We start from the raw sequence: 14038 nt of genomic DNA on the forward strand, positions 1-14038 counted from the left end.
CAAGGTCAGTTGTGTATGTATTTCCAGAACTTGCTTCAAATGTTGGGGCAGTTTTGTTGCTGTTATATCATGCTCCCTGAGCTGAGATAATGACTCTTAAAGTCTTGGTGAAATAAACTACAAATCTTCTGGAGAACCAAATGTCCGCAGATAAGAGAACTGTGACGTGTGTGCTGAGGGAATAAGTGAAGGACATTCAACCTATCAAGGCTCTTCCATTTCAAAAAGTAGTGCTAAATGATGAATATTAAAGCATTTTTGACCAGGAACAGATGAGATATGCCCACATGAGAGCATATTCTTCTCAAAGATAATATCTGCATTTACCTTACTTTTTGGGAAATATATATATATATATATATATATATATATATATATATATATATAAAAATGTGTGTATCCTTCTGTTGAAGTACGTTTTTTTCTTATAAGAGGTTGTGAAACCAGATCTCACTTGGCTTGATCCTGGGATCATTGATGTCTGTGATAAAGCTCCCTTTTGCCCGTGGTGGGGGGCAAGGCCCATCATTCTGTTCCAAGGCCATCTGGGACCTTGAAACACAATGCTTACATAAAAGGTCTCAAGCAAATGTTAAGCATCCAGAAAAAGTTATTTCTTTGCCCAGTTCCTAAGGGAACTTTGACAATGCTTATATTTTCTCTCATTTATGTGCTTTCTCTTGCTTTTTGCTGTATTTTTAATCAACAACTGAATCTACACAGTAGACTGGCCATGCTTTGGTCATAAAGCTGTACACACAGTGCCTCTCTTTGGTTTCCCTTTTACTAGCGTTTCTCTTTCTATTATGCATGCAAATGGAACATGCATATCCATCTGCAAATTTCTTGTAATTTGTCCACTTTACAAGTCTGGCTTTTCCCAGGCTGCCAACCTGTATATTAAAAGCCCTCAGAAAGTCCCAACATCTCCACATAATACAATCATTTGTAGCAAAGCAGTGCAGACTTCCCATGATGAAAACCCACACAAGGAAACATTAATCTGATGAGCAATTTTAACCCCAAAGTGGATTGCCAAAACTAAGCCTAACTTTTTTAGTGTGTTCTTTCTCACTATTAATATTCTTTTCTACTTTACCTCCTCTTGCACACCAGTGGCTTGCAGCTTCCAGCCACATTTCTAGCAGCTTTGGGCCTGTACATGAACAGTGTCCTGTACCAGTTGGGTCTTTCCCTTGTTGGCTTGCATCTATACACAGCTTAGAAAGCTCCTTGCTTTCTCAGTTCAGGCAGAAATCCTGTACGTTTCCCAGAAAATAGACTGTATGTGCATTTGAGGGTCGGAATATTATCTTTAGTTTTAGAATTCATTTACTTCACTTTAAATAACAACAGGGAGCAAATTCAACACACTACAGCACTGGAAGTTTGCCATAGTTTTTCAGAAACTTCCTGTTTTCTTTTATCCGTGTCTGTCTACTGGGTGACATGAGAAACTCCAGAGAAAATAATAATTATTGCAATTCTTTTGATCCATTAGACCTGATTCTAATAATAGTTTAATACTGACGTAGGTCAAATGATCTTAGAGATGTTATGTGTGATTGTGGTACTATCGTACTTGAAGAATGATAAGATTTGGAGTAAAAAACCTGGGCTAAATTAAAGACTAAAATGAGAAACTCAAGATGGCTGATCTGTTTTCTGTCAGATTTTAGCTGAAGAGTATTTCCACAGTTGTAATATTTATCTAAGTAATCTTTCTTCTTCTATGTAGGAGAAGTTTCTTAAGATTGGAGCAATTTGTGATCAAGTATAATAAGCTCTACATGAAGTAACTTCTTCCTATGCTGTGTCTGGCACGCACCCACACAAAGACATTATTAAAGGGAGAGGGAGAAGTACAAAAAAAAGTTACATTTAAAATGAGAACTCTGAATTGCACAACAGCTGAGGCAAGTCACTTGTGACTGGAAGTAGGTAACTGTCCAGAGCATGCAATGTTGTCAGCCGCAGCCTGCTGTCAGAGTAAAGTTTTATACTGTACAATATTCATTTTACCTATGAGAAAGGCCAACTATCTTCATCTTTAAACAGTGATACCTATTTTTTTCCTTTTATCTTGCCTTAGTTTCTCTTTTCATGTTTGCAGTGCAGACTTGTCCAGGGGATCTGTCAAAGAGAAACAGTGGTGGGAACAAGACTGAGGAATCAGCTCAGAAGTAGTCCCTCTGAATAAAGGTTTCCACAGGGCAGTCCAGATTGTATTATTTCTAGTCATCTTGTAATTCTAGTTTTAGGTCTTACTTGGTTTTAATTCTAAAAATGAAAATGTTTTCTTCATAACAACTAACTAAGAATCTGACAAAATTATTTGCCAGCTTTTCACATTTTGTATATGAAAAGAAAAAAACCCCATTGTTTAAATATATTTTTGACTATGTAGCTTGGCAGGTTTCCCATGGCATGATGCAGGGTTCCTTGGCAAATATTTCTTGGCTTTAGCTTTTTTGGTTTCTTCACCATCACCTTGTTGCTCTTATACACAGAGATATACAAACTTGGACCTAATTACTACAACCTTACCAACTTCCTTGTACCACTGCGATGAACTGCTGCTACATTCTTTCCCTTTACACTTTCCTTTCCACTATGTCAGATTATCATGGAGTTTCTCTTTCAACACCGCCCCCATCTTGTCTAATGCCTTCAAAGCAGCAGCTATCTGTTCTGAAGTTGCTGCTTTTCTTCCCAACACTTCTCTTTGCCATCTCTTCAACCAGACTAAGTCCCACATGCTCAAAAAGCAAGTTGTACCTTTCCCACCCACTCCTTTAATTTTTGGGGAATTTTTGTATGACTTCGTTGGATTGCCAATATACACACTTTTCACCAAGAATATTGTCAATAAGCAAGAGTAGTAACTTGTAAGAGTAATTTCCTTGTAATAACAAGAGAGGGATGGGATTCCCAACTGCTGTTGTTACCACTTTCAGCAAATTGGACTAGAAGAAAGAATCCAGATAGTTATTCTGGAACTTATATGTTACATATCTGGAAAGATACAAGGCTTGTCTAGCCGCGGAGGCATTCATATTGGTAACTCTAGAATTGTCATGATAGCTCTGTAATATGTTTTGGTTAGAAAGAGAATTTATGGACTTTTTTTTCCTCTTCAGTACTTTTTTTTCTTCACATGACCTTTCTTCCATGTATCCATTTTACCTGTAGTTTAATAATTCAATGTCAGAAAATGAAAGAGTTTCTATTCAAAATGTCAACCGCTATCAAAAAACCTGCAGAAATCTTTTCCTGTGCCTCAATGCATGTGGTTTTATTAGACTATTTTTTCCTCTTCCGTCAGCACTGCAGTATAGACTAGTGCAGTGCTTATCAATATCTTTAATTCCAATCTTCTTGAAAATTCTGACTTATTTTATGAGAAGTTACAGACCTTCTTTGCTTTGTAGACCAAAGGCCAAAAGTAAAGTCTAGAAGTAATGTGTCCAGTTTACAGTTAAACCTCATGTATCTCCTGGGTGTCATTGCATTGTCATTGTATACAATACTTTTAGAATTGCTTTGGCATGTCTGTAGGGTTGCATCAGGGAGAATTTTTTCATGGAGACTTGCTTAGAAAATGTTTATATCTCAGTTTTTACTGAGTAGCACAGATATGAAACAGTGTCTATAAAATAAAGTACCCAACCTTTCAGACACCAATATCCAGTTCAGATAGATAGATAGAATATTCAGTGAAGGTGAAACTCAGCATGAAACAACATGAGCTGGGTATATTCCTCTGGGGGGAGGGACAAGAGAAAAGAGACTAAAGTTGGTGAATGGTGAACTCTAATTTGTTCAGCTACATATGAGAGCCTTTTGGCCAGAAGATTAGTGGTGCAAGTCCTTCTAAACTACAAGCAGATGGTAACTTCTTCAGAATTTGTGAGGTTTTACATTGCAACCTTATGTCATGATCTGTATTTTTACTTCTGTATTATCACAGAATGTTTGAGGTTGGAAGGGACCTCTGGAGATTATCTGGTCCAACCCTACCCCTGCTCAAGCAGTACCACCTAGAACTGGTTGCCCAGGACCATGTCTGGATGGTTTTTGAATATCTCCAAGGTGGGAGGCTCCACAACCTCTTTGGGCAACCTGTGCCGGTGCTCAGTTACCCTCACAGTAAAAAAATGTTTCCTTACATTCAGAGGGAACTTTCCATGTTTCCATTTGTGCCCATTGCCTCTTGTCCTGTCAGCAGGCACCACTGAAAGGAGCCCAGCTCTACCTTTTTTGCATTCAGGTATTTATATTAAGTTAATTAATATAATCTATTTTAAGAAGATGCCCGCTGAGCCTTCTCTTCTCTAGGGTAAATAGTCCCAACTCTGTCAGCCTTTCCTCACATGTCAGATGCTCCAGTCCCTTAATCAACTTCATGGCGCTTTGCTGGTGTGTCTCCAGTATGTCCATGTCTCTCTTGTACTGGGCAACTCAGACCTGGACCCAGAACTCCAGGTGTGGCCTCACCAGTGCTGTGCAGAGGGGATCACCTCCCTCAACCTGCTGGTAACACTGTTCCTCATGCAGCCCAGGAGTTATATGCATCTTTGTGTTGGACTGCCATAGAAAAAAGTTGATAGATTCATCTTGTGAAAATAGTCACAATGCAGATTCATATCAATTTAATTGTGCAGCTGCACATTTTGTTCCTCAGGAGCTAAGGTACATGCTTGCTGACTCAGTAGGAGTTTACTTGAGCAGGACTGGGTAGTAATATGATGTCTCCAGCTCATTTTCATATCTGTAGGCTAAGGACATTCTGGTCCTGTATTAGGCATGAAAGGGGTCTTCCTCCATTCAGTGGGCACCATCCCAGAGGCAGTGGATAATGGTCTCACTCTGAGGCCTGGAGAAGGAGTGGTGAAACAAGATGGACACCTGTAGATTCCCTGTAACATTCCCCTCCTTCCCTCTCCCTAAAAAATCAAAGAGGCGACAACCAACAAAAATAGGAATTTATGGAGACACAACAACATCTGAGGCTTCTTGAACAAATAGGGAAACTAAATGCCTTGGGTGCACTGTAAGTCTTTTCATCCCATTTTCTTCCCTACTCAAGTGTGTGTTTTGTAACAGCAATGGTTTTGGAGCCCTCAGACCATGGATTGTGTAGCAAGCAAATTCAGGGAAGATTGAGATGATCCAGGAACCACACAAAAGGCAAGCGTATCCCTATGGATAGACCTTTTCCCTATTGGAATATCCCTTTTTCCTGAGACACACGTACACACAGATTTTAGGAGTTCTTTGAAGTCAGAGGACAGACTCCTGTCTTCTGCAACAGAAGACAAACCCAGCTCCCTGCCTTTCCTGAGGAAAAAAGAAGGAATTATACAAAATCAGACTTTCAGAATTTAACCAGTCTGACCCAGAATATCATCACAGAGAGGAGAACATATTCCTAAGTAAGGACTTCTGGATTGAGCTTGCATAAATAAACCTCAGGGAGTGAGTGGGGGAACAAGTCAAGTAAAAGATACCAAGAACAAAGGTGAAATTTTACGTTTCTGTGACTGCTGAGTATGCTCCCAGTTCAGTAGTATTGGGATACCTGATGTCCACCTTTGAGAACAGAATTAAAAAAAAATTGGCTTGAGGTGAAAGTTTCTAGTGCACTGGACTTGCAGTGCTGACAAGATATTACTAAAGAGTAAATAGTGCCAAAATGTGAGACAAGATCTTCATACAGCTGCTGATTAAGTGGATCTACTTCCCCAATCATCCGTCCAATATTCCAATTGAACCTCCAGCCAAAATTCATGAGGCAAATTTCATTACATTAGTGGTGCCTAACCTGGAGTTGGCATTGTGTTGTAGTCATGATGGTGGGATGGATAGGAGGCTGAAAGATGAATTAATAACACTTCATTATGATGTAATATCAAAGTATGTTGGAAGTTCACCTTGTGTTATATAATTATATATTCAAAAGAATTTAAATTCTTGTTTCAGCTTAGTGAATCTGAGACAGCAGCAATGATGGGAAAAACCTCCCTTAAAAATCCCAAGAATCATACTTGTTTTGGCATGACACTGCCTAAGGTGATTTGTGAACAAGGCTGACTTTGCCAAGCTTTCACATTAACACAAGGTTCAGCATACATTTTAAAACATTAAATCAGCTTTCCATTTGCATGGATAGTATTCTTTGATTGTGTAGATTTTGTTAGTTTGAAGGGCACAATAATCTAATGCTGGAGCCAAAATTAAACGCTCCGAGTAACCGTATGTTAATAATGTTAAACAGCCATTCAAATAAATGTCAGACTTTGTCATATTGTCTGACTTTGGAAGGTATGGACTGTGTCTGCTGCCACAAACAATACTAGCATTTTAGCTACTGACCATTTTGAAAATAAGGCCCAAAACTTACAGCAGAAGTAGATGCTCCTCTCTGAGTGAAGTTAAGCTCTGGGTTTTTTTGTAGAAGCCAGTAATGCTGGCTTAAAAAAATACAAAAACCTCTAAGTATGAGTTGAAACAGTCTTGTCAAAGAGGCTGCAATTAGTAAATGTCTTGTATGTCTGGGAAGCAGTGCATACCATTATTTATGATTTATTCAGAATCAAAGTAAATAAAGCCCTTTATGGACAAGTAACAGGCTACCGCATTTTACCTCATCAGTTTCAATCTGATGTTCTATAGTCTCAAATCAGAGTTGATGAAATCATTCTCTCAATGCCCCTGCACAGTGTGAGCTGATTCAACATGACCTGAATGGCAGCAAACATGAAGGAGACAAAATGCATGTTTAGTTCATCAAAGATAGTCAGCATATCTTCCAGTTATTGCTGTATTCTTTTTCTTGGTGGCACAGATTTCTGCAGAGATTCTTATGTCTAACTGAGAAATATCACAGTGCCCTGAGTCTACTTACTGTATTTGGTGTGGACCTGCAACAGTGACATGAAGCTCTGTTGTTTGTATGAGACTGCCAAGATGTAAAGCAGCATTTCTCAGAATTAAATCGTGGTTAGTGAAAGGAGATCCAGATCCTATACCTGCTCCTGTGTATGGGCAACGAGAAGGGAAAGACTATAGCTGAGTACTCCTTGTTCTCCAAGTATAGATGGGAGAGGTCTTCTACGAAGAGCAACAGTGAAATGATGTCTTTGGCTATCACTGTTGTTAAGGACCTGTATCAGATGGAAGAAAAGGAGTATGCAGAGAGAAGCAGAACTGACATTTCTTCATAACCAACAGCTACCAATGAAAACATGGGAATATGCATTGTCAAGTCACCAGGTCTCAGTTGAACAGTTCTGGAAAATGTAACCATAAGTTTACAGCATGCACTATACTCCCAAGAGCTGTGGTGCAGGTGAGAGGGGCAGCCTGGCTATTGGTCAAACAAAGTTAGTATCTCAGTTTGCAATATGTCTGAATTGCATTTCTTGGAGCAATTTACCATTTGTTGAACCAAAATGCTGCGCAACATCTGGGGCCTGATCTTCACAGGTGCCCTCATTCTTGGCTGGATCCTTAATGATCCATCAGTAATCTGTTGGAATGCCTTGGGAGTTTAAACACAAAATTGCACTTTTGATCACACCTTACTGAATTCAACACAAAGATGTCAATACAGCTATACAGCCATACACATTTGAATTTCATATTTTACTTAGGCACTATGGGGTGATAGCATTTTATAAATGATGAGTGAAAACATTATAAATTGCACTTTGAAAAGAAGTGTGTACCACTCTCTGAAAGCATTTTTAGTCACTGTTTTGTCTGAAAGCCTTTGGACATTCAGCCTATTAATTTGTTTCTTTCCCAAACATATCTTTATTTATGCAGCAGAAGTATTCCTCTCCTCCAAGGTAAATTCTGTACCGTTTCACACCCCATTCTTTACAGACCTTCATAAATCCATTGTCATTTATTTGGCCCCTTAAACCTAAGAGAACATTTCCAATATACAAGAAATTTGATTTTGAATTTATATCCATAATAATTCATCTCTAATTTTAATGTTTTAATGAATCGCATGACATTCACTCCAGCGTTGTCCCTCTAAACAGCAATTTTAAGTATGTTCTTTATAGTGAAAACTATTTTGTTAATTATGTGATTCATAGGATAGTATTAGTTGAGAGAAAGTTATTTCATTCATGTTAAAGGATGGAATTACATTTTTTCAAAAGTAGCATATTCCAAAATGTTTCTCATCTGTCCCCTTTTTTATCAGTTTTAGTAGAAACTCGAAAGGTACACTCACAGAATGGATAAAACATGGAGGCAGAAGTGAGGTCTGAAGAAAACCAACATGTTTTCACCCTGCGTTGGCACTTGTCAATTACAAACATAAATTCACATTAATTAAAGCAAGTCACATCCTAAAAATATTTCTTTATTCTTTCAGACCGCTCTTCCGTGGAAATTCAGACGTTGATCAGCTAGGAAAAATCTTTGAGTAAGTAATAACTAGTTGCATTATGTCAATATCTGTTAAACTTTGTAACACTGTGAGGTTTCTTTGCCATGTTTTTATGCAATAATGGGACTAGAACAAAGTATTCCTAGAACATATTTCCTATAGCTACTGTACGCAACATGATATTTCCGTTTATTCTGTGTCAGAGTGGGAGGAGGAAGCAACACGGAATATAGTTCTGCAGAACTAACAGCCATCATCAGGAAGTTATGAGGGACTTCTGTTTCGGGCTTTTTAAATATCTTAAACACATTGTGCATGTACCATTCATGCATATCCTAAACAGTTCCATCCAAGAGATTCTCTTCACATAAAAAAACGCAGAGGTTTTTATTTTTCAGTAAACTCTTTGTGTATTTCAGCAAACAACATTAGAATACTTTAAAATTGTTATTAAACTGAAATCTCTGAGATTATTACCAACAGCTTCTTTGCAGAAAATACTTCTGAACATAAGAAAATAGTTGAGCTTTTAAAATATAGTATGTACCCTGTTAACAGTTCATATTTGGGTCAGAAAGGTAACTATGAGAACAGAAGGAATATCAGCATTTTAACATGTGCTTTGCCAGAGATGAACTAATTGGCTGTATTTTAAAACCATTTTACAATTCTAGGAGTTTGTGATTTTCCTCTTTAGATATAACAAATAGGTTGAGGAGGTGGGGAGGCTCTAGACACTCAGAGGTAGAAAATTCTCTTCCAAAATATGTTCTTAGTTAAAAAACAAGAAAATAAGTTATCAATATTACTGAAATGATAATTAAGTAGGATTATATCACTTTTGCTTGTAAAAGCTCTTCAGAGCAAGGAATGTTCCTGAATTTATAAGAACCATGTAAATTTAAGATCTGATGTACACATATCATGTAGTTAGGAAATCAAAGCCACATAGGGCTGGTCCCACTCCAGAGAATGAATGCCCATTCACCCCTCCACCTCTGTCTTCCCTTTTTGTATGGAGGAACTGCAGGGATCGAGAGATCTAGATGAAAAAAGAAATACATGGTGGGGCAGGAGTTGGGGGGCGGGGAAGGCTGAAGTGTTATTCCCTTGAAGATATTCCAAAGAGAAAATAATAACATTTCTGAGGAGAAGAACTTAAACAGAAAAAATAATTAATTTCTCTGTTTAACCATTTTTCCAGTTCTCAAATCATAACAGATCTGTTTCTAAGCATTTCCATTATTTAATATGAGGTTCCTAAATTGCAGGTCTTGGTTTCACACAGTTGACTTCCCTTTCCTGCATACCATACCAGTGTATGTGACTCACTTGCGTGGGTAATTTGTCATGCGCTGAATAGCTCTTCCTGCCCAATCCAGAAAAATCAGTCCTTGAAGTTTACTTTTTCTTCTGCCAGAGCTACTCCTTTAGTCCTACAATATTCTGCTGTATTAACTGAAGACAGTTTTGATACATACAACGTATTTTATCGTTTAAAAAGACATAGCTGAGATTTTTTTAAGGATTTTGATTTGTTTATGACATTTAAGGGGAAAAATCAAAATTAACTGGGCTAGGATTAAATGCATAGCTGCTAGCGGCAGCCTCTGATGGGGATCTTTCCATCCCTAGGGGCCATGATTACCTGTGCAGAAAAGTATTCATTGAGAAGAGAAAATGCCATGCTAATTTTAGAAGAATTTCTAAACATCTACTTAAAGAGAAAGTTTGATTTTTCTTCTTTTGTGCAGTTCTCCTTAAATAGTTCAAAAGTTTATTTCTTGGGTTCTGGGGGGTGGTGGTCGGGGGCAGGGGGGTGTATGCTAAATAGCATTTATTTTTTGTTTTCACAGCTGGAGAACACCCTACAGTTAGGCATAGCTCTTCTTGTAGGAGGATCGTTTCTTTCTACAGTAGTGACTCATTCTGCAGACTAATTTGGACAGAAAGTAGTTTTGGGATTTTCCTGCCATCTGGACTGATGCATTCTTTCAGATAACGGGGCTGTGGTCTACATTTGCTTTACATGTGCATTCTGTCTTGTGTCAGGTAAAATTCCGCCACATTTGAGGGTAAATCCCTCAGAGGTGGCCCAAAACATTTTCTGCTTTTCCAGGACACCAACAGCATGTGGGATAGCCTCATAGATTTCAGGCTAAATGCTGCAATGGTTTGAGCAGACTTGTCTCCCATTGTGATCAATGGGAGTGGAAAGTACTTGGCATTTCTCAAGACCAAGCCCGAGCCTTTGGCAGGAGGTGAAATTCATCCAAGATACTCCCAAACTTAGTCACTGAAATGGTAGTGCTACCAGAATGAGGGCATCTACTCAGACATTCATTATTAAGAGTTTTGAATGTGTAACTAAAAATGTTTCTCCTTTCCACTCTTGGTTTTGTCCACCCTACCTGTCTGACAGCTTGCCTCCTTGTTTCTTTTTGTTGGCTTTGCCTGTGCCTGTGCTTACTCTGCCCTGTTCATGCTCTCTCATGCAAATGTGAAAAAAAACCTGGGACTAACCAAACACGTTTGAATGGCAGGTTAAACTTCATTGTTAAAACATTTAACTATCCCATCTTCCTATGATGCTGCTTGTATTATATTTAATGTGGGCCCAGGTCCTCGAACAGGTAATCACGTGCCTTTAACCACTGCGGCCAAGGGAGCTGCCCTATGCCCTCACCGTACCTGTGGTGATGAAAGTCAAACTCAATTTTTTATACAGTCTTAACTTACCATTTCCCAAGAGCGGTGATATCTTCAGATACAGTAAAATTAAACTGTCCTGACTTTTTAATTGCTTTGCCCTTCAAGCTGTGCTCTTGTTTTAAGGGCATATTAATTTTTGGAGGTATTTTAGGTGAGCCAAATTACAATCTGAAGTCCATGTAGGTAGATGTGGAGTAATTCCACTAAGTTCACTGAAGTAACCCATGATTTACACCCAAGTGTCCGGCCCGTGGCCTCACCTGGTCTTGCTACCAGCCTCAGTAAGAAGAAAGGTCAATGCTGCTCCCTAGTGGCCTTGGGCTTAGCGCAGACCCAAATAGGCAGGGACGTTTTTTCATGTTCCTTCTTCTCTTACCCTATCAGCGTTTCCATTAAAAATCTTGATTTTACAGGCTGAAAAAATTGATTTCTCCCTGAAACCTGACAATTAATGTATGGCTTTTCCCAGAACGGCCTTCAGAAACTGGCGTTTCAACCCCACAAATATTAGCATCTGACCAAAACACAAGATATATAAGACATGATCCATCGTTGCAGGTTTACCTACTATGTCATTTATTTGGGTTTTAAACCTTAGCACGATTATTTAGTAAGTAAATTCTTCTAGAATTTAAAGAATAAAGAAATAAATTATAAAAAGAAATCAAAATATTCTATTAAAGGGTAGAGAAAAACTAAAATACAATTGAAAGTCAAACCATAAACACACTCAAGTCCTGTGCCACTTCTGAATTGAACTTTAAAACCTGCATTGTGAAGCAAATAAATTGTTTAAATTTGGGAAACAATTACTGCACATAGCTTTGAAGCATGATGAAACATCCCTTTTATTGCCTTACCCTCATCTTGACCCACACTCTTTTCTCAGTCCCTATTCTTGTGAATAAAGATCCTTGCATGCAATTCCCCTTTGAAACTTACTGCTTTTAATCATCCTGGAGTGACATATGTTGCACCATCCAGTCAAGAGCTGAGCAACTTTCTTCCAAAGCACTCAGCCCTTTTTCAACAAAAAGACTCAGAAAACTGAGACCTAGGCCAGAAAATTGTGCTGGCCACAGAATGATTTCTACCAAGCACACTGAGAACCTATACTCATCAGCCTTTGTTCACAAAGATCAGTGCACTACTGCACAGTTAATCTCATTTAAACAAGAAGACTTATAAACTCAGTATATTCAATTCAGTATATGCCACTCAGTATATTCAATATGAAGGGGAGACTGCGTAAATGTTCAGACCTAATGTTATGGTTTTCCTTCTGCAGTGTAATTGGACTCCCAGAAGAAGAGGACTGGCCTAATGACATTGCCCTTCCAAGAAATGCTTTCACTTCCAGACCTGCACAACCTATTGAAAAATTTGTACCAGATATTGACGAACTGGGCAAAGACTTGCTTCTTGTGAGTTTCTGTTTGTTGTTCTCCAAGCTGCATGACTGATAGTTACCGCTGTACATGCAGCATGCCAAGAAACATTTATGTTTCCATTTAATGGAGTTATTAAAAGCTCAAAAGTAGGTAGACAGATTCATGTAAATGTGTGAAACATCAGCCCAAAGACACCACCTTTGGCTTCAGAGCTGAGAACAGAGACTAGGAAACTGTCAGAGAAGTACCTGTTTGACCTGTCTGTAGACCTTAGGCTTAGATCCTCACTGCTGTGCCACTGACTTAGCCATTCTTATAGTATAAGCCTGACATGAGTTCAAAAACTGATCTACCATTTTTCATTATGTAGTCGACGCAGTACAAAGCAGAAAATAGGCTGTAGAGGCAGATTACATCTGAATACTGAAAACTTGAGATTTGGAATCCAGCAATTGTTGCCTCTTACAAATGGCAGGATTGAACAGAAGCAAACATTGTGCTGGTACAATTGGTAACACTGAATTAAATTAAATTATTTCCATCATTTTTATAGATATGCTATAAACCCCAGCCCTAAAGTTCAGTCTTGGAATAGAATATAGGGAATGGCCTTGCCTCAGTTTGCCTTTTGCCATGCTTGTTCAAGTCTAGCTAAATTTGTTCTCTGGAAGCCTTTAAAAGACCTTGGGTCACATGGGCTCAGCAGAGTGGACTCAGTGCAATTGGTGAAAGACTTGCTGCATCCCTTCAGGAACTGCTATCTCTGGCCAATGTTATCTCTACAGAACAGCAGATCATCCACAATTGTCCTTATGACTGCAGCTCACAGCTGTGGTAAGCTGGACTACATCTGAACACTTGAAAGGACAGGGAAGGAATGCATCTGTTGTGCTTGCAAGCAGCCTGGAAGTGGAATTAGATTCTGGGAACAACAAGGAATAAAATATGGCAGAGAGCTCAGTGAGTGTCAGGCATGATGGGGAGGAAGAAGACAAATATCCATACCTAGAAGGTGAGGTGGGAAGGGAAGCTGTTCCTGTTAGGTGAAGAGATGAGGACTGGAAGCCACAGATAAAAGGGGAGAGTAGAACTGGAAGTCACTGAATTAAGTTTCAGAAGTCAAAGGATAGAAATTCTTATACAAGAAAAGAAGGTGGGAGTAGGGAGTGGTTAGACAAGGACAGTAGGAAGAATATTATTTGGAGATTAAAGGAGATGAGAAGAACAAAGTGTAAAATACAAGGCTATGGGAGAGATTTCAGTGCTGGCTGGACAAAGGCTGGGATAAGGATCTGGAAAGAAAGCAAGCAAAATACAACTAGAAGAGGGAGAAACTGAACGCAAAACATTAGCATACAAAGGCTATAGTCAAAGACCCAACACCTATAGAAATGCTGAGCCTAGGAATGAACATATACTTTATGATGCTGTCCATATTTGTATAACCACAAAAGAACAGCGCATTGAACACTAAGGGGATTCACAAGTTTTTCGTTGATAGTTCCTCTCTGGAATCTGTTAGACA

The 14038-nt window shown here is 38.7% G+C and overlaps 1 protein-coding gene across 5 annotated transcripts in view; it reads left to right on the top strand.

Annotated features, from left to right (window-relative positions):
• CDK6 (cyclin dependent kinase 6) overlaps positions 1-14038 on the top strand; it is a 147413-nt gene that overhangs the window by 119619 nt on the left and 13756 nt on the right. For all 5 annotated transcript variants that reach the window (XM_055803479.1, XM_055803476.1, XM_055803477.1 and 2 more), the window contains exons 6-7: positions 8396-8446; positions 12411-12546. In XM_055803479.1, the coding sequence (XP_055659454.1) occupies positions 8396-8446; positions 12411-12546 (187 nt within the window). The remainder of the gene's footprint in view (positions 1-8395; positions 8447-12410; positions 12547-14038) is intronic.

Source organism: Falco peregrinus, chromosome 5 (genome assembly GCF_023634155.1).
Source record: "Falco peregrinus isolate bFalPer1 chromosome 5, bFalPer1.pri, whole genome shotgun sequence".
Classification (NCBI taxonomy): Eukaryota; Metazoa; Chordata; class Aves; order Falconiformes; family Falconidae; genus Falco; species Falco peregrinus.